We start from the raw sequence: 26,795 nt of genomic DNA, 5'->3' as shown, positions 1-26,795 counted from the left end.
AAAATATAATGCAAAGTTCATGCTCATTTGTCAACTTCAGGCCTAAAAACTGTAACATGATTATTTTATTTATGTTGCTCAACTGAAAAGGCTTCTTCATGTCTTTTTTTGTCATTTTGATAGTATGTCATCTACAAAGCAGTCACAAAGAAATTTTGTTTATTTTTGAAATACTTTTCCTGGGTAGCTTTATATTAAGATGGTGCACAAGTTCGTAACATTTTTGTTTTAGATGTTGGTAGTGCAGTTGATGTGGGTTTATTTATCAATTGTCATTTTTCATTTGTAGTTCACTGTTCCTATTTGAGTTTACGTATTGTAATTTTGAGATAGTGAGTGGAGCTATGGATGCTAGAAAATGGATTGCCAAGTGGAGAAATTGTAACATTCCTGACACATTTTTCTGTTTGAGATCAGTAGAGGCGTGACAGCAGCGGAGGCAGCCAGAAACACTTGCACCATGTATGAAGATAATGTCATTGGACATAGGATGGTGAGAAAACTGTTTTCTCATTTCACAGACGATCGTTTTGATATTAGTGACTCTCCATGTACAGGAAGACCTACTGGGTTTGGTGAAGATAGTTTAAACACATTAATCAACAGTGATCAGGGTACTTGAGAACTGGCAAATGTGATAAACCATGATCATTCCACAATTGTGACATTTGCATGCAATGGAGAAAGCTTCAAAAACTGGATGTATGAGTACCGTATGCTCTAAGCCAAAATCACAAAAATTGGCGGTGGCCATATGTGCATCCCTGCTTTCTCATCATAAATTGGCTTGTGAACAACACGAAACATTTGTCCTCTATTGTTATTTGTGATGAGAAATGGTGTCATTATCCAACATAAAGTAAAGAAAAGAATGTTTGAGCCCGAACATAGCAGCAACTCCTTGTACAAAGGCCTGTGTGCATCCACAAACGATAATGTTATGCATCTGATGGAACAGCGATGGTGTAGTGTATTATGAATTGCTTCCCCAAGGTATCACCATCACTGCTGACATTTATTGTCAACTGAGATGTCTTGCAGACACAGTCCAAGAACAACGACCAGGAAGACTGTGTGAAGTGATGCTACTCCACAAAAATGCGCACCAGGATTCTGCTAGACTAACAGACACTATACAGGAGTTTGGTGGGAAGTCATTCCGCACCCAATTTTTTTTCACCTGATCTTGTACCCTCAGATTTTCACCTTGTCCTCTCTCTATCAAACAGCCTTTGAGAAACTTCTGTTACGGATGAAAATGCACTCCGAACATGACTCGACGAGTTCTTCGCCTGAAAACCACGCGATTTCTACAGTCGCAGAATCAAAAAGTTACCCCGACTTGGGCACACTGTTGTAAATAGTGAAGGAGAGTATATTACAGATGACTAAAGTCATGTTTATTAAACTTATCGAAAATTGCTACGAACTTGTGCACCAATCAATTATATGTTAGCATACTTCCATTTTCTGTCCTGTTGTGTGTGTCTGGTGAATATTGTATTGCTATTGTGTACACTGATTTGTCGCCATTATTTCATAAAATTTCAGTCTCGCCTTTTTCCTACACACATCTTTCACGAAATGTAACCTGCACAGATATTTATTTCTCCATAGTTATTGAAAGAAGCTATTTTATTTGTGCTGCTCACTTGTTAATCATTTTGTTTACCTTTAGTCTGACACTAATTTTGGATGTTTCGTGAACATTTAAGACTTTCCTTCTGTGTTTCATTGTTTTTTTTGTCTGTGGTAGTTCTCTTATATTGTGTGTTTTTATAGAGACTGTTGCTTTCTCTGAGGATCTTATCAGTTTCAATATTGTTTGGTGGTTGTTTTCTTGTATGAGATAAGTAAAATTAGTTGTATTGTCACCTTTTAAGGCATTTATGTGTTCAGAATATCTAGTTTTAAAATTTCTGCATGTGTGGCCTATGTAGACAGATTGGCGTGAACTACAGCTTAACTGATAATATTCCAGTTTTGGAGAGTTTGTTTGTGGAGGTGTTCTTAATGTTTAGATTTTTCTGTACTGTGTTGTTCTTGTGGAATGATATTTGTAGTCTTTTGTTTCTTTAGAATGTTTTCCACCCTGTGAGCATTTTTGTTGCTTATATGTATGCGGAATTCTGTGTTCTTTGTAAGGTGTTCCTGATTCCCTGAGTTTGTCAAGCATTTGTGTCCCTTGCTCTTTGTTGTGGCTGGTAATTTGTTCAGTTTGTTCGTTTTTAGTTTGCTTGTTTATTTTGTTGTTTGGTTTGTTCATTATTTGTGTACTGAACCCATTCCCCCTCCTGTCTGGTGTATTATGTAGGTCATGTGTGTAGCTGAGTTTGTCCAGTGGAGTTCTGTTGAGCCTGTGTAGCACGCGTCTGAAACTTGCAAATTTGTGTGCTTGGGGGTGATAGGAATAATTGTGAATGGTTGTACTTGTCACTGTAGGTCTCATGAATATTCCAAAAGCATGTTTGTTGTTGATTCTGTGTATAGTAATGTCTAAGAAATTAATTTTCGTGCCTGCTTCTGTCTCAGTGACGAGATTTATTTTAGGGTGAACTGTGTTTGTCACTTGTAATTGTTTCATTGAGGTGTCTATTTCATCTGTTAAGCAAATGATGTCATCCACGTAACAGTACGTGTGTATTATCTTATATTTTCAATGTGGCTGAGAAATATGTTTGCAAGTAGGCAGTTGATGGGCAAATCTATTTTTGTAGATAGAAAGTGAAACAGTTCTGTTCAGTTATAATCTTTGGGATGGCTTCAATTTCATCAATGTCTGCATGTGTTGTATTGCCTTATTTCAGCAGTCGTTCTTTAATAATGCATATTGTTTCTCCTACTGGCACATTTGTTGTGTGCATGGATGTAATGTTAAGATTCGAGGTTTCCACTTGATGGTATATTTATTTCTTTTATATTTTCTATCAATCCACTGGTGTTTTGTAGGTTCCTGTGTGTGAAAGTTTATAATTTCAGTAGTACTATATATATATATATATATATATATATGTGTCTAGCAAAATGGTAGGATGGTGCAGTTTTTTGAGTTAATTAGTACCGAGCGAGGTGGCGCAGTGGCTAGCACACTGGACTCGCATTCGGGAGGACGACGGTTCAATCCCGCGTCTGGCCATCCTGATTTAGGTTTTTCGTGATTTCCCTAAATCGCTCCAGGCAAATGCCGGGATGGTTACTGTGAAAGGGCATGGCCGACTTCCTTCCCCGTCCTTCCTTAATCCGATGAGACCGATGACCTCGCTGTCTGGTCTCCTTCCCCAACCAACCAACCAACCAACCAGTTAATTAGTGGTGTAATTGGACTGTTGTGTTTATGTATTTTTGGCAGACTATTTAGGATTCTTTTGCGTCTTACATTTAGCTTGAGCTTTTATAATGGAAACTCTTGAGAGTTTTTAGAATTTTTTGTATGTTTCTTTGGTACCTTGTGGTGGGACCACTGATTAATTTAATGATGTTCTCTTCTATGAATTCTTTTGTTGTGTTGATTTATTCTGCCTCTCTCTCGCAAGGACTCGTGTATTCCCTTTACCTGCCTTGGTGATGACTGCTTTATGTTCTTGTAGTTTTTGTTTAGTTTTCTGGTTATGTTTTGTTTTGTTTTTGTTTTTCTGTTAATGTGGGTTTTATTCCCGTCTCTTCTTCTCCAGCTCCCTTGTTAAAGTTGGCACTAAATTCTGATTTTTCCAACTTCTTGTTTTATTGTGTTTTGTTTCTGTGGCCAGGTTTTCTATTTCCTGTGTGATGTGTTTGTGTTTGTTTGTTATGTTTGATCTCCTTTTTGAGTAATTGTCTTTCTTGCTTTGTTAATTCTGTGTCACTTAAATTGACATGTCTGCCATGGTACTTGTGTTGGGCAACTATTCTGTCTTCTTTATTCATTATTTTGTTTGATTTCGTAATGTGATTCAGTTTTTTGTTTTGTGTTTCTTCCTTCTTTTTCATTAGTGTTTCTGTGTGTCGCTTGATTTTTTTTTTTTTGCGATGTCATTAAAATGGGCAGACGTCTTTATGAGATTAGCTAATTCAAAATGTGTTCTATATAACTGAACATAGAGCTACTGTTTTTTCAGCATATAAGAATTTCTTCTTGTAACGAAATGATTTGTTTTTCTTTTGGCTACTTGTGCTGCAGATGACCTGCTGTTTACATTGACTTTTACAAAACCATGAATTCTATTATTACTCAGACAGAGTTAGTTAAACTTAATATAGAGGAGAGTTTTGCGTAACTGTACTGTTACATCCTTGAGTTTTTGTAAAACTTTGAGGGAAATGTTGGCATGGCTTTGAGAGAATCATCTTGCTTACGCTGGAAGCTCCTGCTGAGGTTTCTTTTGTATTTGCAATTTTTAACTTAGGTCTTCTTGTACTCTGCCTATGTAAAACACAATATAGTTCATTTTATTTACCCTGACACATTTCAATGCCTGTTTGTCATCTTCTTAGGCTTAAATTTATTTATGAAAGTATAATAGTGAGTTCAGGGATGTTTATTAATTTTAGGCCTAATAACTACAAGTGTTTTTGTTTGGATTCTTCATCTGAAAAATGCGTTGCTAGCGAAACTGCATTTTTACGGATTGGTTTCTTTATGCCCTTTTTTATCATTTTGAGAGCATATTGAGGTATAACATGTCTTTCAAAGAGTGAGATTTTCCACATCCTTGATATCCATTGGCCGATGAAAGATGTTCTTGGGTTAAGAAAGTTAGTAAGTAGGAAGCACCCTACGTTCAGGAATTTTTTTGGTGGTTTGTACAGATTGGAATTGTACCAATCCTGTGCCATTGGTGATGCAGCCCATGGACTGGTGCTTCTACCTGCTGAGTGGAGTTTTTTCTCCATGGGGTGGCAAGGGAAGGGCATGAAGCACATGTGACCTCCATAACGCCAATGAAATCATTGCAGGATTGATGATCAGATTTTATTGTACTATTGTTCTGAGTCTTGTGTGAGACATATGTATGACAACATCTTGCCAGAATGTAACACATGGGATAGTTGATACATTAAGAGAAGTTAGTTCTACATTATAGAAAATAATAAGAGTTCAACTTGTCTGAGTGTGTCATTTCACTGGAACAAGAAAATTCTCTTTTAGCATCTTTGATGCAATTAATTGAAGTTTGCAGGGGAGAAGCTGTGTCATGTTTCAAGGGTACTGAACAGCAGGAGCCTTACATCACTGATATCACATAGAGACAGCGAGAAAAAGTAATAGAAGAAAGAAACTTGGCAAGATACAGAAGTTACAGATTGACTGTGGCTACTGAACTGTTTCAATAGCCTATTCATAAAATCACCATTAGGGAAATAAACACCAAGAAGACATTCCAGTATCATCTGCAAAGTAGTCATGAAGAAATTTTAGTATTTTTGAAATACTTTTTTTGAACTTAGTATTATATTTTACAGAAATTAATTTGAACCACACAAGATGATACTTAGTCATCAAAATATGCCTGGGTAAATAACAAGAACTAATTGTGTGTTTCTTAAGGCAGAGCTTTAAAAAGACCCAAATTTTAAATTGCAAATACTGTAAAAACATGAACAGGTGCTTTCAACCTGAGCCAGATGGGCCTCTTTCACCCTTTTATCATAATTTTCATTTCACACGTGGCAAGTGTAAACAATGATACTGAATTCAGTATGCATAATTAAAAGTCCCCTTTTGATGTACAAAGTCTCAGGCTTTCCATCATATAACTTGACAGTTTTCCATTGTTTTACATGATGATTGCAATTAAGTTTAGTACTTGGTAAACTTAGAACCCTAAGGATTCTTTGTGCACCATATGGGTAGTTAACAAATGGCATCAAAACACCACAGGCATGTTGCATAAAACTAAGTAATGTTTTATGTATTCGTATTAGCTTGTACGATGACTTTAGGTATATGACAATCTTTCAGTATATGTTAATGCTTTGTAATGCGACATCAGTCCATGATTGTACCCAGGTGTGCCCACATGTTGTTAAGGATGTTTAGAGTATGTTGCAGTCGTTTGACTGTGGAGCCCCTACACATCCTCCACACAGTCCCAATCTCTCCATATGTGATTTCCATATTTTCAGAGCCTTGAAGAAAGACATTTGTGACCATTGATTTACTTTGGATGAAGATGTGCACACCTGGGTACAGCGGCAAACATTTTGCCAAGAGGACATTGCCTGTCTTGCTCACAGTGGTATAAATATACTAGCAGTTACGACGATTACTTGTGAAATAATCAACTGCTTACTTAATGTTTTCCATCTGACTCATTTTCATTTGTTTGCCCCACGTATTAAAAACTAATTGGAGCCACCGAGGTAAACATTTTACCAATATCAGAAGACAGTTGTAGTAGCCACCAGAAAGATCGCGGGAGGCGCACATTGGCACGGCGCGTCACGGACGGTAGTTGCCGCAAGTAGAGTCCCGTCCACCAGAGGGCACGCGAGAATTCGGACGCGACCTCTGCTGGCATGACAACAACAACAACAACAACAACAACAACAACAACAACTCCGGCAGCACGGGCCGTGCCCAGTCAGTTAACATCGGGCATGCCTAGGACACAGTCCCGGTCTACACTAAGTGAAGTGCGACGTAAACGTGAACAGTGTTACTACACAATTGGCGATGAGTAGGGTCGTTCTTTCGCGTGTTGCGTCGTTGCTCCGGTTTCGCAGCTTCTCCACGGCATGGAGGATTTGGTGCGAGTTTTGGTTGCGCAGCAGACGGAACTCATGGCCACCATGAAACAAGTGCTTCCAGCGTTGCTCTCCACGCCGTCTGCTCCGGCGCCGTTCCCTCCTCCCTTTCCCCCGTATGACGAGACAGCGGAGGATTGGGACGCATATGAACATCGCCTTCGGCAGCATTTCCAGGTGTTTCATGTTGCCGATGCGGAGGTATGTCGTGCTCTCTTCTTGTCTTGGATCTCTCCCTCGCTGTATCAAGTTTTGCGGCAGCTAGCGCCGTTGCAGGAACCCTCGTCCTTGTCTTTTGACCCATTGTGTTCCTTGCTGTCTTCATATTATCGCCGCCGGACGCATGTTGTGGCGGCTAGGGTAGAGTTCTATCAATGCAAGAAACAGCCCCATTAGTCTTACCGGGCGTGGGCCGCTACCCTGCACGGTCTTAGTCGCAAGTGTGATTTTGTCACGGAGCAGTCGCGAGAGTCGTACGCACACGTTATGGTACATGACGTCATTGTTCGTTCGGCCCCTGATAGGGAGGTCCGGCAACGGGCCTTGCAGTTAGAAAACCCTTCCCTCGAGGAAGTCCTGTCCATTGCTCAATCGTATGAAGTCTCTCACGCAGCAGGTCAACAGCTGGAAGCGTGGTGCGACGTCGTGGCGGTTCAGGGCGGCGCGGCCGCGTCCTCTGTGTCAGGGGTGGACGACGTGCGAGCGGTACAATCCGGCCATTACGGCCGCTCCTGCACGGCGCGTAAACAGAATTCCGGCCGCCGGCCCCTGTTGCCGTCCTGTGCGTCGTGCTATATACATCATGATCGGTCAGAGTGCCCCCAGCATTGGGCCGTTCGTCGCAAATGTAATAGAAAAGGTCACATTGCTAAAGTTTGCCGCACAGCCTCAAAAGAATTGAAGGAAGCAGGTACAGAGGACATGGACGTTGACATTCAGGAAGTTTCATCGGGCCAGGCTCCCGACGCTTCGGCACGCAAACTCTTTATCGAGGTGTCTGTTCGGTCGCGCCGGTTACAACTGCAAGTCGATACGGGCGCGGTAGTTTCGTTGTTGAATGCACAAACTTATTCCGACCTGGGATCGCCCCCGTTGGCGCCAGTTTACCGGCGTCCACGCGGTTATGGTAAACAGTTCATTCCCCTACTGGGTCAATTCACTACCGACGTGACTTACAAATCAGTCACTCGGCCTATTACTTTTATTGTTGTCAGTGATGCAAGCTCAGCTAACCTTTTTGGCCTGGATGCCTTTCAAGCTTTCGGTTTTTCTATCGCTGACACCATACAGTTGGTCTCCGAAGACGTTCCCTATCAATCATTGGAATCTTTGATCTCCGACTTTCCAGATATTTTTGAGGAGGGCCTGGGGCGTCTTTCAGATTTTGAAGCTCACTTAACGTTGAAGGCGTCGGCTCGTCCGCGTTTTCTACGCGCGAGGCAGATCCCCTTGGCTCTCCGCCCTCAGGTAAAGGAAGAGCTAGACCGGCTGACAGCCCTAGGGGTCGTTCTTCCCATTTCTTCCAGTGAGTGGGCTTCGCCCCTCGTGATTGTAAGGAAGCCCTCGGGAAAATTACGTCTTTGTGGCGATTTCAAGGCCACCATTAATTCCCAATTGGTGGTGGACACCTATCCTTTGCCTCTTGCTGATGAATTGTTCTCCTCCGTGGCAGGAGGCCAATATTTTTCGAAAATCGATCTGTCGGAGGCTTATCATCAGATACCACTTGATGAGGACTCCAAACGGTTGGCGGTCGTCAATACCCCGTTTGGCCTTTACCAATACCAGCGGTTGGCCTTCGGAATATCCAGTGCCCCGGGGATATTCCAGCGTTATCTTGAGCATGTCATGTCAACAATTCCTCATTGTATTAATTACCTGGATGACATAATTGTCACAGGCCGCAGCACGAAGGAACACTTGCACAACCTTCGCACCCTCTTTCTCAAATTCAGGTCTGTGGGCTTGCGTTGCAACCTGCATAAGTCAACCTTCTTTCAAACATCCATTGAGTATGTGGGCTACACCATCTCTCGGCACGGTATCCAGCCACTAGGAAGTTTGGTCCAAGGTATCGTCAACCTTCCTCGGCCTGCTTCGCTGAAAGAGTACAAGCTTTTTTAGGCAAGATAGCCTATTACCACCGGTTCATACACAGGGCTTCCACTATAGCCCACCCCCTGTACTGCCTTCTGCACAAGGGTGTTCCTTCTGATTGGTCGCCTACATGTGAGCGAGCGTTCACCTCGTTGAAGGGCCTCCTCACGTCAGCCCCTTGTTTGGCTACTTTTGATCCCCATAAGCCGTTGGTCCTGGCTACAGATGCTTTGCAGTATGGGGTGGGGGCGGTCCTGGCCCATCGCAACGCAGATGGTTCCGAGCAACCACTGGCGTTTGCGTCTAAAATGCTTAGTCCCGCGCAGGCCTATTACTCCCAGGTGGAAAAAGAGGCTTTGGCCATTGTGTACGCTGTTACCAAGTTTCACCCTTTCTTGTATGGCACGAAGTTTGAGTTAATCACTGGCCATAAGCTGTTAATATCGTTATTTGGCCCCGCCTCTCAGATTCCGGATAGGGTGGCCCACAGACTACAGCGCTGGGCCTTGTTCCTCTCTAAGTACCATATGACATTCATTTTCGCCCTACAGGACAGCATGCCAACGCCGACGCTCTTTCTCGTCTTCCGGTGGGCCCGGATCCTATGTTCGATCGAGAGGAGATTATGTGTTTTCATTTGGATGTGGCGTCCCACCAAGCGGTTGATGGCTTCCCGATCACTAGTTCTCGAGTCGCCAGGGAAACGGCAGCTGACCCGGTTCTCTGGCAAGTAGTTCGCCTCCTTCAGCAGGGGTGGTCATCCCGCCCTCCGGAACGGGCCTCGGACCCTCTTCGTAATTATTTTCTTCTACGGGACCGCCTCTCGGTCTTGGAAGGCGTTCTCCTTCTGGCTACCGATGATACAGCTCCTCGCGTGGTTGTTCCTGCAAGTTTACGACGGGAGGTCCTCACGTTATTACATGCGGGGCACTGGGGTGTTTCCCGTACTAAAACCTTGGCTCGCAGACATGTGTACTGGCCCGGTATTGACAGAGAAATTGAGCACTTGGTGGCCGCCTGTTCCCAGTGTGCGAGCCAACAAGCATCTCCCAGGGCAGCGTTCTCTTCATGGCCGCCGGCAACCCGAGCATGGGAACGTGTTCACATCGATTTTGCGGGCCCGTTTCTCAACGGTTTTTGGCTCATTGTCATTGATGCTTATTCCCGATTCCCATATGTGGTTCGCTGCTCCTCAACCACTTCAGAAGTTGCAATCCAGGCACTAGCAAAAATCTTTTCTGTGGAAGGTCTGCCAATCACCCTGGTCTCGGACAATGGACTGCAGTTTATTTCGCAGACCTTCCAGGATTTTTGTAGGCGCTTCGGTATTCGGCACGTTTGCTCTCCCCCCTTCCATCCACAATCGAATGGGGAAGCCGAGCGCATGGTGCGCACATTTAAGGCGCAGATGAAAAAGTATGTGCACGAATTTCCTGCGGAGGAAGCATTGACGTTTTTTTTGACGGCATACCAGACCACACCAATGGGAGAACACAGCCCCGCAGAGCTCCTCCATGGGCGTCAACCTAGGACTCTGCTGCACCTCCTCCAGCCTGGTCCTCGCCAGTCTTCACAAAACGGAGTAGCTGGCTTTCCACTGGGTATGTCGGTCTGGGCCCGTGGGTTTGGTCGCAATCCACGTTGGATACCAGCAGTGGTCCTGCACCGAAATGGCCGCCGGCTCTATACCTTGCAGGCGGGGGGACTGGGTGGTACGTCATCACCAAAATCAGCTACGTCCACGTTCGGGCACCCACCCTCCGCCCTCTCGGACACCGGCTTCCCCATTGCCGGCACCTGTGTTAGTTTCACAGGGGACGTTGCCTCCTCTCCCCGCTGCGCCTCTGCCACACTGCAATGGTTCTCCGCCTTGGCAGCCTCCAGTAGCTCCAGCACCGGCATCGCCATCGTTCGAGATGCCCCAGCGAGAGCCGGCCCCCCTAGCAGGCCCGGTTTCTCAGGAGGTTGGTTCACCTGGGGTCGTCCCTTCCCCTTCGTCCCCGCCACTGGGTCTTGCCCCTCCCGGGGTGGAACAGGATCCGGAGTCAGACAGCTTGTCGCCCGTTCTGTCCCAGGCTCCGGTTGTGGGATGACGGGGGCCTCTTCGTGTGGGTCACTTCCAGCCGTATTCGAAGGTTCCGGCTCGAGGGTTGGCAGATCCCCTCGACTCTGGCCATCCAATGGATGTGGAGGTCATCGCCCCTGCCCGCGCTCCACCTTCCGACGCAGTGCATCACAGTGGGTTCACCCCCTGAAGGAGGAGTGTAGTAGCCACCAGAAAGATCGCGGGAGGCGCACATTGGCACGGCGCATCACGGACGGTAGTTGCCGCAAGTAGAGTCCCGTCCACCAGAGGGCACGCGAGAATTCGGACGCAACCTCTGCCGGCATGACAACAACAACAACTCCGGCAGCACGGGCCGTGCCCAGTCAGTTAACATCGGGCATGCCTAGGACACAGTCCTGGTCTACGCTAAGTGAATTGTGACGTAAACGTGAACAGTGTTACTACAACAGTGAAGATACAGGATGTATTAGAGAATTTTCATATCACTATGGTCTGTGTGATTGTAATTATTATGTAGTTAAGAAATTACAGTACAGTTATGTGTTGCATAACAATATTCAATCAACATACATAAAAATGACAAAGGTTTTTGCAACTATTATTTCATAGTTTGCATTAATTTTACAATGTACAGCAAGCAGAACTGTCAGTAAGGCAGACATGATATGTGGGATAACAGGAGCAAGTATTGCATTTTTATTTTCTCAGTTATTTTTGTGCACTGACTAATTTAAAACTGTGTATATTTTTCTATTCTGCACACATAAGATGGAATTTCACATTTAGTGTATGATGCTTGTTGCAGTTTAAGAAGACAGTATCCACCATTATCTTTGCTGCAGCTTCAGAGACTGTTAGACACTGATCGTCTTGATAGCTCTCAACCAATTGATCTGACTGCTATTTGCAATACTGGGCTGTTTTCTATTGTCCCAGATCAGCATCACTATGGCTTTCAGTTAACAGATGAGGTGAGAGGAGCTAAGTATGAAAACTCTTTCTTTCAGCTAACACTATTTGTGTAGAGCACTTGAAAAAAAAAAAAGTTTCCAACATACTTACCAATTATTTATTAAATTTCCAATTTCTAAATAATCTACATAATATTATCATAGATAGAATTAAAACAGTAGCCAGATGTGTGTGTTAACTATTTAAATAGCGGGCCACTTTAAAACATATTTTGAGAATACTGCACACAGATTTTTCTGACCACAGGAGAACATTTTCAGTTTACTTACTACAGACAGATCATGCATTTACTGCTGGGAACAGAAATAAAGTTTCATGCAAGATAATTTTAAATGTGTAGGTGAATATTAATCCTGACATCTTGTATGCAATTGAATCTGATCAAAAGTCAGTCACAGATATTGTGTGTAATTAATACATAACATTCCATTTCAATGCCAAAATCCTATCATCCCACACTTGCTTGACGAGTATTTATCAGCCAGTATAGCGAATCATGGTAAAAATGCATTATAGTTTACTGAAAGAGGACGCTGCTATGGGAACATCGATGCATCTAAAGTTCAAAAAAAGCTTTTAACATTGCAACCAAACAGAAGTTCAGTTAAATCAAAGTGACTATGAAAAAAGTGTGTTTGAAGTTATAGGGACTACCAGAGAGTAATCAAATGTTTTGAGCATAATGAAATAAAATTGTTTTTGGTTAACCTTAAATAAGTTGAAAGTGTGATCCAGCTGGAAACTGGAATAGAAAGCAGTGTACTTCTGGCTTGCTTCAGCATGTGAATTGACTGACACAGCCAGAATGGAATATGACCTACAGTGTGAAAGCATGACATACTCGAAAACTGGGAAAAGTACAAATATAATATTAGACTCACATGTGATATGTATATTTTATCTTGCCTAAATAATGTGTCACTTTCACAAAATTTTGTGCATGTGACAAATACAAAATGGCTCTGTTGCTTTTGATTCAATGTTAACATTAGGTCCTCCATAACTATCTGGATCAACTGGTTCACAATTGAGAATGGCAGAACTACTTCAGCTTCATGCCTAGTAGATTCCTGTGATGTTCAAACCATACTTTATGTTGATAACTAAGGATAGTGTTCCTAGGACTTCCGAGAAAAATGCAGGAATTTTTTTCATGTGTGGAAAACCCAGAATTTTTTTTTAATTCTGGTAATTTTTCATTGTTTTAGTTTTCAGATAAAGTTTTGAAATTTTGAGTGGTAAGAACTGATATTCTAACAAGAAATTCTACGTAAGCCCGCTACAGCAGCAGTAAAACATAAACAAGAGAATAAAACTAAAATAAAGTTTTAGTTCCAAAGAAGATGCAACATTTACAACAAGAGAACACAGTATACACACAAGTGTCTGCCAACAGCAAAATTTATCCAAGGCTTTAGAAAGAAGACTATACAATACTTTGTAGCAACAAACTGCTTTCGATGAGCATGATGTTACAACTGTTTACATTTCTGACAGGTCATGGGAAAATATTACGAATGGTGGTTTGAGAAGTATTACCTTTGAAGTAAATTTCCTTTTATGCAAGATGAATTATATTACATATAGTAGTCAGAGATGAATTTCTTAAATTGTTGAACATTTCACTCTCATTCAAAACTAAACACTTTCAGGGCTAGCAACTTAGAAAAATTTCAGGCCCAGAAGACCAGCAATTTATACCAGTATTTAAAACTTTCTGGCACATTTGTGTTTGATCTTAAAGAATAGCATATGCTAAAAAAGACTGATTAGATTAGATTAGATTGACTTTCATTCCAATTCATCCGTAGTGAGGTGGTCCTCCAGGATGTAGAGTATGTCAGAAAAGCAATACATGACAAATATTTACAACTAAAACAAATAATATAATGTACCATTCCACAGGTCCCAAGTGGAATGATCCTCATTTTTTAATGAACACTATATGAAACAGTCATTTTACAAATACTAATGCACTGAATTTAAAATAAAAAAGTTTATTTATTTATTTATTTATTTATAAGGTAATAAACATGTAATGCAACTACTATAATACTTATTTACAATGAACACATTACTGCACTAAAATTGTGCAGAAGTTATATTGTACTTTTTACACACACACACACACACACACACACACACACACACACACACACAAATAAATCAGTTGGTTTTACTGAGAAATTCATCAATGGAGTAGGTTATTAAGCTTTTTATGGCTGCTGGAAAGTTATTGAAAATGTGTGCTCCTGAATAAAGCACACCTTTTTGTACAAGACTAAGTGACTTTGAATCCTTGTGAAGATTATTCTTATTTCTAGTATTGATTCCATGAATTGAGCTGTTGGTTTGAAAAAGTGATATATTTTTAATGACAAATTTCATTAAGGAATAAATATATTGGGAAACAGTAGTTAGTATCCCTAGTTCCCTAAACAGGCTTCTGCAGGATGTTCTTGAGTTCACACCACATATAACTCTTACTGCACATTTTTGTGCCCAGAAAACTTTAGCTTGGCTCGATGAATTACCCCAAAAAATAATCCCATATGACATTATGGAATAAAAGTAAGCATAGTATGCCAGCTTTTTCATTTGTATATCCCCTATGTCTGACGCAATTCGCATTGCAAATAGAGATTTGGTAAGACACTTCAGCAGTTCTGTGGTGTGCTCCTCCCAGTTGAATTTATTATCAAGCTGTAATCCCAAGAATTTAACACTGTCCACTTCTTCTATCTGCTTGTCATCATATGTTAGGCGTGTACTCGTGGGACACCCCTTACAAATTCTAAACTGCATGTAGTGTGTTTTTTCAACGTTTAGTGACAAAGAATTGGCTAGGAACCAGTTATTAATGTCCACAAATTTTTTATTAGCTGATCTTTCTAAGACTACACTTGATTTGCTATTTATTGTAATGTTTGTGTCAACGGCAAACAAAATGAACTTGGCATCTGGTAATGTTATTGATGAAAGGTCATTGATATGCACAAGAAAGAGTAAGGGGCCCAAAATGGAACCTTGTGGTACCCCACATGTAATTAGTTCCCAGTTGGATGATGCCTGATAGCTTGATACATGTCTCTTTCCTAATAACACCCTTTGTTTCCTGCCAGAGATATAAGATTTGAACCATTTTGCAGCATTTCCCGTTACACTATAATATTCTAGTTTACTTAAAAGGATATTGTGATTTACACAGTCAAATGCCTTTGACAGATCACAAAATATACCAGTTGCCTGCAATTTTTTGTCTAATGAATTAAGCACATTTTCACTGTAAGTGTAGATAGCCTTCTCAATATCAGAACCCTGTAGAAATCCAAACTGTGACTTTGACAGTATGTTGTTTGAGATAAGATGGTTATAAAGCTGATTGTACATTACTTTTTCTAAAATTTTTGAGAATGCTGGCAACAGTGAAATTGGAAGGAAATTTGCTGCTATTTCTTTATCTCCCTTCTTAAACAGTGGCTTAACTTCAGCATATTTCAACCATTCAGGAAATATTTCACTGATAAACGACTGGTTAACACTCTCTGTACCAGGCCTATTTTATGCACCCGTCCCTAGAAACCGGGCAATTTTACCAATATTAAAAAAATTACTGCATCAAATCTACTGTTTGGATTGTGGCAAATTTGGTACCATCTTGAAGCTGCACATTTCTACTTTAATTCTGAGTGAAAGAAACTACTTTACAATGCACAGCTTTAAGGTACAGTTATAGAAATCACTTAGATGTTTTAAGAATTTAGAAAAAGTCATACGAATAAGGGAATACAATTGTGATTTATTTTTAACCAAAATTGTGGCACTACATTACATGTTTCTGATAGTATACAGTATTACATATAAATTTCACACAGAATCATATTGTTTTTTAGTGTGGAAAATTTTAAAGCAAGGTTCCAGGCAGAGTGCAACGCCACACTGTTCACATTCGTATCGTGTCTCTTTGCGAGAAGCCTTGCCACTCTGTTTCTTGCTCCTGGAACTGCACACGTGACACACACGAGCAGCATACTTCTTAGTAGTTGCAGGTATGTGCTGCAAAAAATGTCTCTTTGTTAGCCGACCTACAGTTCCTTCATTTCTTGGAATGAATTCAAGTGTGTCGTCTTCAACAAGCTGAACTGCAAGCACTGTTATAAAGTCTGTTATTGTAATATTCTTCCTGTGCACTGCATTGTACAGCCAAAATGCATTTGATACTCCCATAAGCAGCAAATGGAAATATAATTTTCGCCACCATTTCACAGTTCTGTGCTGGAACGGATTGTACTGCAGGCGTTGGTCTCCAATATCCACTCCAATTTTATTGAGGTTGTAATCAAGTACCTGAAGTGGTTTCAATACTACAGACCCATTTCTCTTAGTATGCGTACCAAATGTTGCTTGATGCCTTGTAGACAATGTATACACATCTCTCTTATCTTTCCACTTCATTGCCAATACATTATCTTTACGCCGAAAAGACATTTCGCCCTTTTTCAGCTTAGCAGATACTAAATCTTTAGGCAATCCTTTCCTGGATTTGTTCACAGTACCAACAGCTCCAGTGCCTTTCTCTGCCAGTTGCTGAAATAGCTCTGGACTGGAATAAAATCGATCTAAATACACAGTGTGGCCTTTGTTCAGCAAGCTGCTGTCAGACAACAATCGCAAAATAACCGCAGACGAAGAATTGTCAACAATATGCTTACCAGCATAAACTTCAAAATTTACAACATAGCCACTACTGGCTTCAGCAACAGCATATACTTTCAGTCCATACTTATGAGGCTTATTTTGCATGTAAACACGGAAACTCACACGACCTCGAAATGGGCAAATTCCTTCATCAATTGTCACTTTTTCTGAGGGACGATATGCCTGGATACATCGCTCCTTCAAATTATTATAATATGGCAAAACTTTGTAAAGTGGATGAAATCCATCTTCGCCTGGTTTTTTCTGATTTGAATTGTCAACAAGATGCAAGCATGACAGTATCTGAGTGAAACGCAAACGGCTCATGACATGGGGACAAAAGTTACAACTAAGAACAGGATTAGTGCTCCAATGGTCCGCAATTTTTGGCTTTTTCGAAACACACATGTGGAAAATAATACCCAAGAAACGCCTCATCTCACTTATAGTCACTGGCTTCCACGAACTCAAAACTGAATGGGGCTTCAGATTATTTCCTCTTCTTTTCTTCTGTATTGTCTGTGATGCATACAAATTTGTCTGTCTCTTGAGTTCATTTACGTCACTGTCAGTAAGGAACACTTTACTGCAATCCAGTACAGAACTCGACTCATCAATATCCACTAGTATCTGCCTGGGTGTCGTGTTGACAGGCAGAGGTCGGTAGGTGTCAACTGCAGTCCACTCACTGTCTTTCGGATACGGCACAGCTGCTGGATTTGAAGCAACACCTTCAACATCATTCTCGTCTTCATCTGAAGACAAACTGTCATCAATCTCGTCTTCTAAAAAGAATATCACATTATGTGTAACTACATACATCGTTTACACATGTTCAACAGATATGTGCGTACTGCACAATTACGTGGAAAATTCGGAAATACGTACCTTCAAACACACCATTGCATTCAGAATCGTCTGAATCACTCTCTACATTATCCAGAGTGTCGCTATGATTGATCAAATCCGCAATTTCTGCGTCTGATAAACCGCGCCGAAACATGATGACAAACAACTGAATGATATACAGACTGAGAACGCAAAGATAAGTTTTAACATGAATTACAGCGCTGCCGTGACATCTATGGACGCATTTTGTTAATAAACATCTGAAAAACGTATAGCGCTGGCCAAACCCGTAGAAATAACGTTGCAGTGTTTTGAATGAAATTAAATGTAGCGGCCCGTAAATTTTACGGGCTTGGTGATTTTCGCGCGATCCCAGGCCCGTAAATTTTACGGGCTTGGCGCTTAGAGTGTTAAACAGATAGCTTAATATGTTACTTAGCTCAGAATCATATTCTTCAATTAACTTTGTTGATATTCCATCATACCCACTAGATGTTTTTGATTTTAAAGATTTTATGATGGACATTATTTGTGCTGGGGTAGTGAGGATCAAATTCGTATTATGGAAGTTACTTGAAATGTCTGGTCTGAGGTATTCCATAGCAGCATTTACTGAACCTGACAACCTCATCTTTTCAGGAACAGTTATAAAATGTTTGTTGAAAAGTTCTGCAACACTATACACATGTCACCAAAATATCGGTTACTCTTAGTGCTATTTGTTCCTCTCCATGTCTGGTTCTACCGGTCTCCTCCTTCACTATATCCCATATTGTCTTTATTTTGCTATCTGATATGACTATCTTTTCCTTGTAATATATTTGCGTTGATGTCCATATTAAGTTCGAATAAGGTAAGCACTTTATTAGCAAAAGTGTTATATTTTTCATTCATACCATGAGCACTGTAAACATCAGTCCAGTGAATGTCTCTGAGGAGTGTCCTAAAATAATCAATTTTTGGCTTATTGATTACCCTCTTGAGCTCAGATTTAACAATTTAACAATATTGTATGTGAAAACTTAGCTTTTCTTTTATCTATACTGTATTATATTAATTTAAACCATTAACATTTCCTGATCGTTTGTTGACATTACTTAACAACGATGTTGCTATTGGCTGACTACATCACATGTCTTGTCCTTTTGTGTGTTCATGCTACTTAACAGTGATGTTGCTATGAGCTGACTACATCACGTTCTATGCTCTGATTATCCACTGTCATTTGCTGGTGAGATCATGTGACATAAGCTATGACAACACAATTTTGCAGTATTTCAGAATCTACTGTGCTGTATTTGGTGGATTTTGTATTTATATGTCTGTAATACAAAAGTATGCAGTGTGCGTATTGCTGTGCATCAAAGATCTTTCCAAAACATATTGTTTTTTTGCTGGGTTTCACTTCCGAAAATGCCAGGTAGCTCTACACAGATGTATAAAACCTGTAGCATTCAAGCGATTGATAAGTTTTACAGCTCTGAGGGTAAATATATTTCATTTAACATGGAAAAAAGTTACTTTCACTCTGGAAAAAGCGTATTTTTAACTGCGAGATCTGGGAAAAATTCAAGAATTTTTTTTTCTTGTCCGTGTATACACCCTGTAACTGCTTTCCTGAGTTGACAGCAAAGTAATTGAATGTTACACTGAACTGTCTCACAGATAAGTTATCATTCTTTAACAATTTTATTTCTAGTTGTTACTCTGCTTTTGTCCCATTCTCTGCTTGATATTAAAGCTGTTACGTCAGTGGCTGTGACTACTTTACATGCTTCTCCTCTCATTATTAAAAACTTCAACGTGAAATTTTCTCAAGCTGATGGTTAAGTACTCTGATTTAGACCAAAAATGCTCTTATTATTATGCATGTTTACATTTTATATCCATGCACTTTGTCCAAAATTTGTCTAGTGGCTAGATTCCACCCATGAAGTTTGTTTCTAGGTCTACAATGTATTCATCTAGAGCTGCCAAACTTCCCAAGCCATAAATTTATGTAGAAATAGGAATTCTGGATAGCAGAGATGGCCATATCAGTTGTCTAATACAGATGTTTCACCAATTCATACAGCAAATACCTAAGGTTTCCTGTTGTAGAAGCATGTTTATGGGCAGATGTTGTCCTATTTTTTTTCCATTTAGAGTCCAGGTTTATTCATTCTTCCACAAAGTTGATTCAGGAGACTTTGGCAGTATTTTTCAGGCATGATTTTAATCTTTACAGGGCAGTCAGTCAGAAGATTACATATTGTATTCATCTACATGTACATCTACATCCATACTCTGCAAGGCACCATACGGTGCATGGCGGAGGGTACCCTGTACTGTAACTAGTCATTTCCTTTCTTGTTCCACTCGCAGATTGTTCCACTCGCAGATTGTTCCACTCGCAGATTGTTCCACTCGCAGATTGTTCCACTCGCAGATTGTTCCACTCGCAGATTGTTCCACTCGCAGATTGTTCCACTCGCAGATTGTTCCACTCGCAGATTGTTCCACTCGCAGATTGTTCCACTCGCAGATTGTTCCACTCGCAGATTGTTCCACTCGCAGATTGTTCCACTCGCAGATTGTTCCACTCGCAGATTGTTCCACTCGCAGATTGTTCCACTCGCAGATTGTTCCACTCGCAGATTGTTCCACTCGCAGATTGTTCCACTCGCAGATTGTTCCACTCGCAGATTGTTCCACTCGCAGATTGTTCCACTCGCAGATTGAGCAAGGGAAAAATGACTGTTTGTATGCCTACGTATTAGCCCTAATTTCTTTTATCTTTGTGGTCCCTATGCAAAATGTGTGTCAGTTGCAGTAGGATTGTTCTGAAGTCAGCTTTATATGCCGGTTCTATAAACTTTCTCGGTAATGTTCTTCAAAATGAATGTCTTCTTCCCTCCAGGGATTCCCACTTGCGCTCCCAAAGCATGTCCGTAATGTTTACATGCTAATTGAATCTACCAGTAACAAATCTAGCAGCTTGCTCCTGAATTGTGTCGATGTCTTCTTTCAATGCTTTCTGGTGCGGATCCCAGACACCTAAGCAGTACTCAAGAAGAGGTTGCACTACTGTTCTATATGCAGTCTCCTCACCAGATGAACAACACTCTACTAAATTCTCACAATAAACCAAAATCGGCCATTTGCCTTCCCTAGCATAATATTTGCATGCTCGTTCCATTTCATATTGCCTCACAGCATTAAGCCCAGATATTTAAACGACACGACTGCATCAAGCAGGACACTACTAATGCTGTACCTGAACATTATGGGTTTGTTTTTCCTACTCATCTGCATTAACTTAAATTTTTCTACATTAAGAGCCAAGTGCCATTCATCACATAAACTAGAAATTTTGTCTAGGTCATCTTGTATCAATCTACAGTCACTTATCTTTAACACCTTCCTGTATATCACAGTATCAGCAGCAAAAAACCGTAGAGTGCTGCCCACTCTGTCTGCCACTTCATTTATGTATATAGAAATCAGCAGCAGTCCTATCACACTTCCCTGAAGCATTCCTGATGTTACCCTTGTGCAGTGGGGTACTGTGTTGAATACTTTTCGGAAATCTGGAAGTCTGCAATCGGTCTGTCTGCTCTTTGTCCATAGTTCGCAATATATTGTGAAGGAATAGAGCAAGCCAGGTTTCACATGAGCAACACTTTCTAAAGCTGTGCTGATTTGTCCTTTCAGCCTCTAGGAAATTAATTTTATTTGAACTCTGAATATGCTCTAGGATTCTGCAACACCAATGTTAAGCATATTGGTCTGCAATTTTGCAGATCTGTTCTTTTACCCTTCTGATACACAGGAGATACAAAATATTGGCCATAACTGTTGAGAAGAAATCAACTTCATCTCCTCTGGTACAGGGCCATTGAGTTTCCTGCAATGTTTTTATTGCTGTTTTGCTTTTGGTGAAGTGGTTAACCCAAATCTGATCCAGAGTTACAAACCAACTTACAGAATAAATTATAATTTTATTGTGTATCTCAAAAAATTGCCAAGAAATTTGTCAAATGTCTATGTGGTCAGCATTCAACTGATGTGGTAATCAGCTTGCACAAAGCTTTCTCAAAGTTGATTTGTCATGCAGAGTGACCATCTTCATCCTTCTGATATGCCTTCAGTGTCAGTTAGTACAATCACCTTTACATTCTACCTTGTCCAATATGATATTGGACACTTTCCTCAATGTTTTCATGGATGGTTACAGTTTTGGGACTTCCTCCTATAAATCATTTTTGAGAGAAGTATAACTGCATTTGAAGTGAGCTATCTGTGTCATAGTTATTGAAAATGAAGTTATAAACTTCTTATAAAGCTTTGGCATAAGGCTCTGGAATAATTTTTGTCAACAGTAAAGTGCAGTATCCCATTGAATCCATTTGAAAGAAACACACACAACGATTCTGAAAATCCATACAAACAAAACTAATCAACATATCAAGATGACTGTTTGAATTCATCTTTGCACAACATTTACCAGTGTGAAACAAAGCTTAATTGATGTCAATGCTGCCTGTGTTCCAGGCCAAGAATTTGACTGTTTGCTCTTGCACAATTAATGGAGAGTTTCCTCGTGGTAAGTGATATCTGCTATCCTGTGCTAGCTAATAATCCCTGTGGGAAATGGAAGATGATTTGCACCCTAGTGACCATTTTCCCCTGCGGATCCACCAGCCAGGTGAAGCAACACCATCTAACAAGCCATCTAAATGGATGTTAAACAAAGCCAAATTGACACTTCTACAGCACTTGGCTGTATTCAGACTTAAATACTACACAAGCAGGAAATGATAGAACGTACAACTACCGTCATCCACAGGGCTGCAGATGTTTCTATCCTGAAGTACTCCATTAAACTTGGCAGATGGCCTATTCCAGGGTCAGTAACAGGGGAGCAGCACTGTGAAAGTTCCAATGTTATCCATCTGATGACAATCTTGCAGCCTTTCACATTGCTCTGGCAAAAGCTTGGCTCATTATCAGAGAGACCAAAAATAGTTACGACAAGAAATTTGACAACCTATGAACTATTTCATATCACCAACAAAGCTATGGGTGTCTGAGAGACTGATCAATGGAAAGGCATAATGTGTGCAATGCAGTGGACATAAAGGATAATGGTGCTCTAAGCATTATACCAGAGTCTGTAGTTCAGACAGTGATGAAATACTTTGAAGAAATTACACCCAATAGCAGTTAAGATCCAACCTTCCAAAGCAGATTGAAATTAGCTGAGAGGGCACAGTTGGACTTTAGCTCCAGCTGTCATTGAAGGAATATAACTGCTCCTATTGTGTGGAGGAGTTAGGGCATGCACTACCTATGGTTTGCAGTACAACACCAGAGCCAAAGTGCACTATGACCTGTTGCTACATTGCATTGAGTTGTAGTAGTACCTCCCTGTGCTCATTAAAAGAATCTGGTCTGAGGGACAATACCCTGATCATTGGAGGGAAGCAATAATGATCCCTGTCCTGAAACCTAGAATGGATCATACAAGCCCAGGTAGTAATGGGGAGGAGATGACAGGACAGTTGTAGTAGCCACCAGAAAGATCGCGGGAGGCGCACATTGGCACGGTGCATCACAGACGGTAGTTGCCGCAAGTAGAGTCCCGTCCACCAGAGGGCACGCGAGAATTCGGACGCGACCTCTGCCGGCATGACAACAACAACTTCGGCAGCACGGGCCGTGCCCAGTCAGTTAACATCGGGCATGCCTAGGACACAGTCCCGGTCTACGCTAAGTGAAGTGCGACGTAAACGTGAACAGTGTTACTACACAATTGGCGACGAGTAGGGTCGTTCTTTCGCGTGTTGCGTCGTTGTTCCAGTTACGCAGCTTCTCCACAGCATGGAGGATTTGGTGTGAGTTTTGGTTGCGCAGCAGACGGAACTCATGGCCACCATGAAACAAGTGCTTCCGGCGTTGCTCTCCACGCCGTCTGCTCCGGCGCCATTCCCTCCTCCCTTTCCCCCGTATGACGAGACGGCGGAGGATTGGGACGCATATGAACATCGCCTTCGGCAGCATTTCCAGGTGTTTCATGTTGCCGATGCGGAGGTATGTCGTGCTCTCTTCTTGTCTTGGATCTCTCCCTCGCTGTATCAAGTTTTGCGGCAGCTAGCGCCGTTGCAGGAACCCTCGTCCTTGTCTTTTGACGCATTGTGTTCCTTGCTGTCTTCATATTATCGCCGCTGCACGCATGTTGTGGTGGCTAGGGTCGAGTTCTATCAATGCAAGAAACAGCCCCATCAGTCTTACCGGGCGTGGGCCGCTACCCTGCACGGTCTTAGTCGCAAGTGTGACTTTGTCACGGAGCAGTCGCGAGAGTCGTACGCACACGTTATGGTACGCGACGTCATTGTTCGTTCGGCCCCTGATAGGGAGGTCCGGCAACGGGCCTTGCAGTTAGAAAACCCTTCCCTCGAGGAAGTCCTGTCCATTGCTCAATCGTATGAAGTCTCTCACGCAGCAGGTGAACAGCTGGAAGCGTGGTGCGACGTCGTGGCGGTTCAGGGCGACGCGGCCGCGTCCACTGTGTCAGGGGTGGACGACGTACGAGCAGTACAATCCAGCCGTTACGGCCGCTCCCGCACGGCGCGTAAACAGAATTCCGATCGCCGGCCCCTGATGCCGTCCTGTGCGTCGTGCTATATACATCATGATCGGTCAGAGTGCCCCCAGCGTTGGGCCGTTCGTCGCAAATGTAATAGAAAAGGTCACATTGCTAAAGTTTGCCGCTCAGCCTCAAAAGAATCGAAGGAAGCAGGTACAGAGGACATGGACGTTGACATTCAGGAAGTTTCATCAGGCCAGGCTCCCGACACATCGGCACGCAAACTCTTTATCGAGGTGTCTGTTCGGTCGCGCCGGTTACAACTGCAAGTCGATACAGGCACGGCAGTTTCGTTGTTGAATGCACAAACTTATTCCAACCTTGGATCGCCCCCGTTGGCGCCAGTTTACCGGCGTCTACGCGGTTATGGTAAACAGTTCATTCCCCTACTGGGTCAATTCACTACCGACGTGACTTACAAATCAGTCACTCGGCCTATTACTTTTATTGTTGTCAGTGATGCGAGCTCAGCTAACCTTTTTGGCCTGGATGCCTTTCATGCTTTCGGTTTTTCTATCGCTGACACCATACAGTTGGTCTCCGAAGACGTTCCCTATCAATCATTGGAATCTTTGATCTCCGACTTTCCAGATATTTTTGAGGAGGGCCTGGGGCGTCTTTCAGATTTTGAAGCTCACTTAACGTTGAAGGCGTCGGCTCGCCCGCGTTTTCTACGCACGAGGCAGATCCCCTTGGCTCTCTGCCCTCGGGTAAAGGAAGAGCTAGACCGGCTGACAGCCCTAGGGGTCGTTCTTCCCATTTCTTCCAGTGAGTGGGCTTTGCCCCTCGTGATTGTAAGGAAGCCCTCGGGAAAATTACGTCTTTGTGGCGATTTCAAGGCCACCATTAATTCCCAATTGGTGGTGAAAACCTATCCTTTGCCTCGTGCTGATGAATTGTTCTCCTCCATGGCAGGAGGCCAATATTTTTCGAAAATCGATCTGTCGGAGGCTTATCATCAGATACCACTTGATGAGGACTCCAAACGGTTGGCGGTCATCAATACCCCGTTTGGCCTTTACCAATACCAGCGGTTGGCATTTGGAATATCCAGTGCCCCGGGGATATTCCAGCGTTATCTTGAGCATGTCACGTCGACAATTCCTCATTGTATTAATTACCTGGATGACACAATTGTCACAGGCCGCAGCACGAAGGAACACTTGCACAACCTTCCCACCCTCTTTCTCAAATTCAGGTCTGTGGGCTTGCGTTGCAACCTGCATAAGTCAACCTTCTTTCAACCATCCATTGAGTATGTGGGCTACACCATCTCTCGGCACGGTATCCAGCCACTAGGAAGTTTGGTCCAAGGTATCGTCAACCTTCCTCGGCCCGCTTCGCTGAAAGAGTTACAAGCTTTTTTAGGTAAGATAGCCTATTACCACCGGTTCATACCCAGGGCTTCCACTATAGCCCACCCCCTGTACTGCCTTCTGCACAAGGGTGTTCCTTTTGATTGGTCGCCTGCATGTGAGCGAGCGTTCATCTCGTTGAAGGGCCTCCTCACGTCAGCCCCTTGTTTGGCTACTTTTGATCCCCATAAGCCGTTGGTCCTGGCTACAGATGCTTCGCAGTATGGGGTGGGGGCGGTCCTGGCCCATCGCAACGCAGATGGTTCCGAGCAACCACTGGCGTTTGCGTCTAAAACGTTTAGTCCCGCGCAGGCCCATTACTCCCAGGTGGAAAAAGAGGCTTTGCTCATTGTCTACGCTGTTACCAAGTTTCACCCTTTCTTGTATGGCACGAAGTTTGAGTTAATCACTGACCATAAGCCGTTAATATCGTTATTTGGCCCCGCCTCTCAGATTCCGGATAGGGCGGCCCACAGACTACAGCGCTGGGCCTTGTTCCTCTCTAAGTACCATTCTGACATTCATTTTCGCCCTACAGGACAGCATGCCAACGCCGACGCTCTTTCCCGTCTTCTGGTGGGCCCGGATCCTACGTTCGATCGAGAGGAGATTATGTGTTTTCATTTGGATGTGGCGTCCCACCAAGCGGTTGATGGCTTCCCGATCACTAGTTCTCGAGTCGCCAGGGAAACGGCAGCTGACCCGGTTCTCCGGCAAGTAGTTCGCCTCATTCTGCAGGGGTGGTCATCCCGCCCTCCGGGCTGGACCTCGGACCCTCTTCGTAATTATTTTCTTCTACGGGACCGCCTCTCGGTCTTGGAAGGCGTTCTCCTTCTGGCTACCGATGATACAGCTCCTCGCGTGGTTGTTCCTGCAAGTTTACGACGGGAGGTCCTCACGTTATTACATGCGGGGCACTGGGGTTTTTCCCGTACTAAAACCTTGGCTCGCAGACATGTGTACTGGCCCGGTATTGACAGAGAAATTGAGCACTTGGTGGCCGCCTGTTCCCAGTGTGCGAGCCAACAAGCATCTCCCAGGGCAGCGTTCTCTTCATGGCCGCCGGCAACCCAAGCATGGGAACGTGTTCACATCGATTTTGCGGGCCCGTTTCTCAACGGTTTTTGGCTCATTGTCATTGATGCTTATTCCCGATTCCCATATGTGGTTCGCTGCTCCTCAACCACTTCAGAAGTTGCAATCCAGGCACTAGCAAAAATCTTTTCTGTGGAAGGTCTGCCAATCACCCTGGTCTCGGACAATGGACCGCAGTTTATTTCGCAGACCTTCCAGGATTTTTGTAGGCGCTTCGGTATTCGGCACGTTTGCTCTCCCCCCTTCCATCCACAATCGAATGGGGAAGCCGAGCACATGGTGCGCTCATTTAAGATGCAGATGGAAAAGT

The 26,795-nt window shown here is 42.7% G+C and overlaps 1 protein-coding gene across 1 annotated transcript in view; it reads left to right on the top strand.

Moving 5' to 3' along the window:
• Positions 1–26,795, top strand: part of LOC126262494 (39S ribosomal protein L15, mitochondrial) — a 68,621-nt gene that overhangs the window by 23,608 nt on the left and 18,218 nt on the right. The window contains exon 3 of the mRNA XM_049959160.1: positions 11,694–11,859. Coding sequence (XP_049815117.1) covers positions 11,694–11,859 — 166 coding nt within the window. The remainder of the gene's footprint in view (positions 1–11,693; positions 11,860–26,795) is intronic.

Source organism: Schistocerca nitens, chromosome 6, assembly GCF_023898315.1.
Source record: "Schistocerca nitens isolate TAMUIC-IGC-003100 chromosome 6, iqSchNite1.1, whole genome shotgun sequence".
NCBI classification, from domain to species: Eukaryota; Metazoa; Arthropoda; class Insecta; order Orthoptera; family Acrididae; genus Schistocerca; species Schistocerca nitens.
The sequence above is the reverse complement of the archived record's forward strand: the minus strand, read 5'-3'. Positions and strand labels throughout refer to the sequence as shown.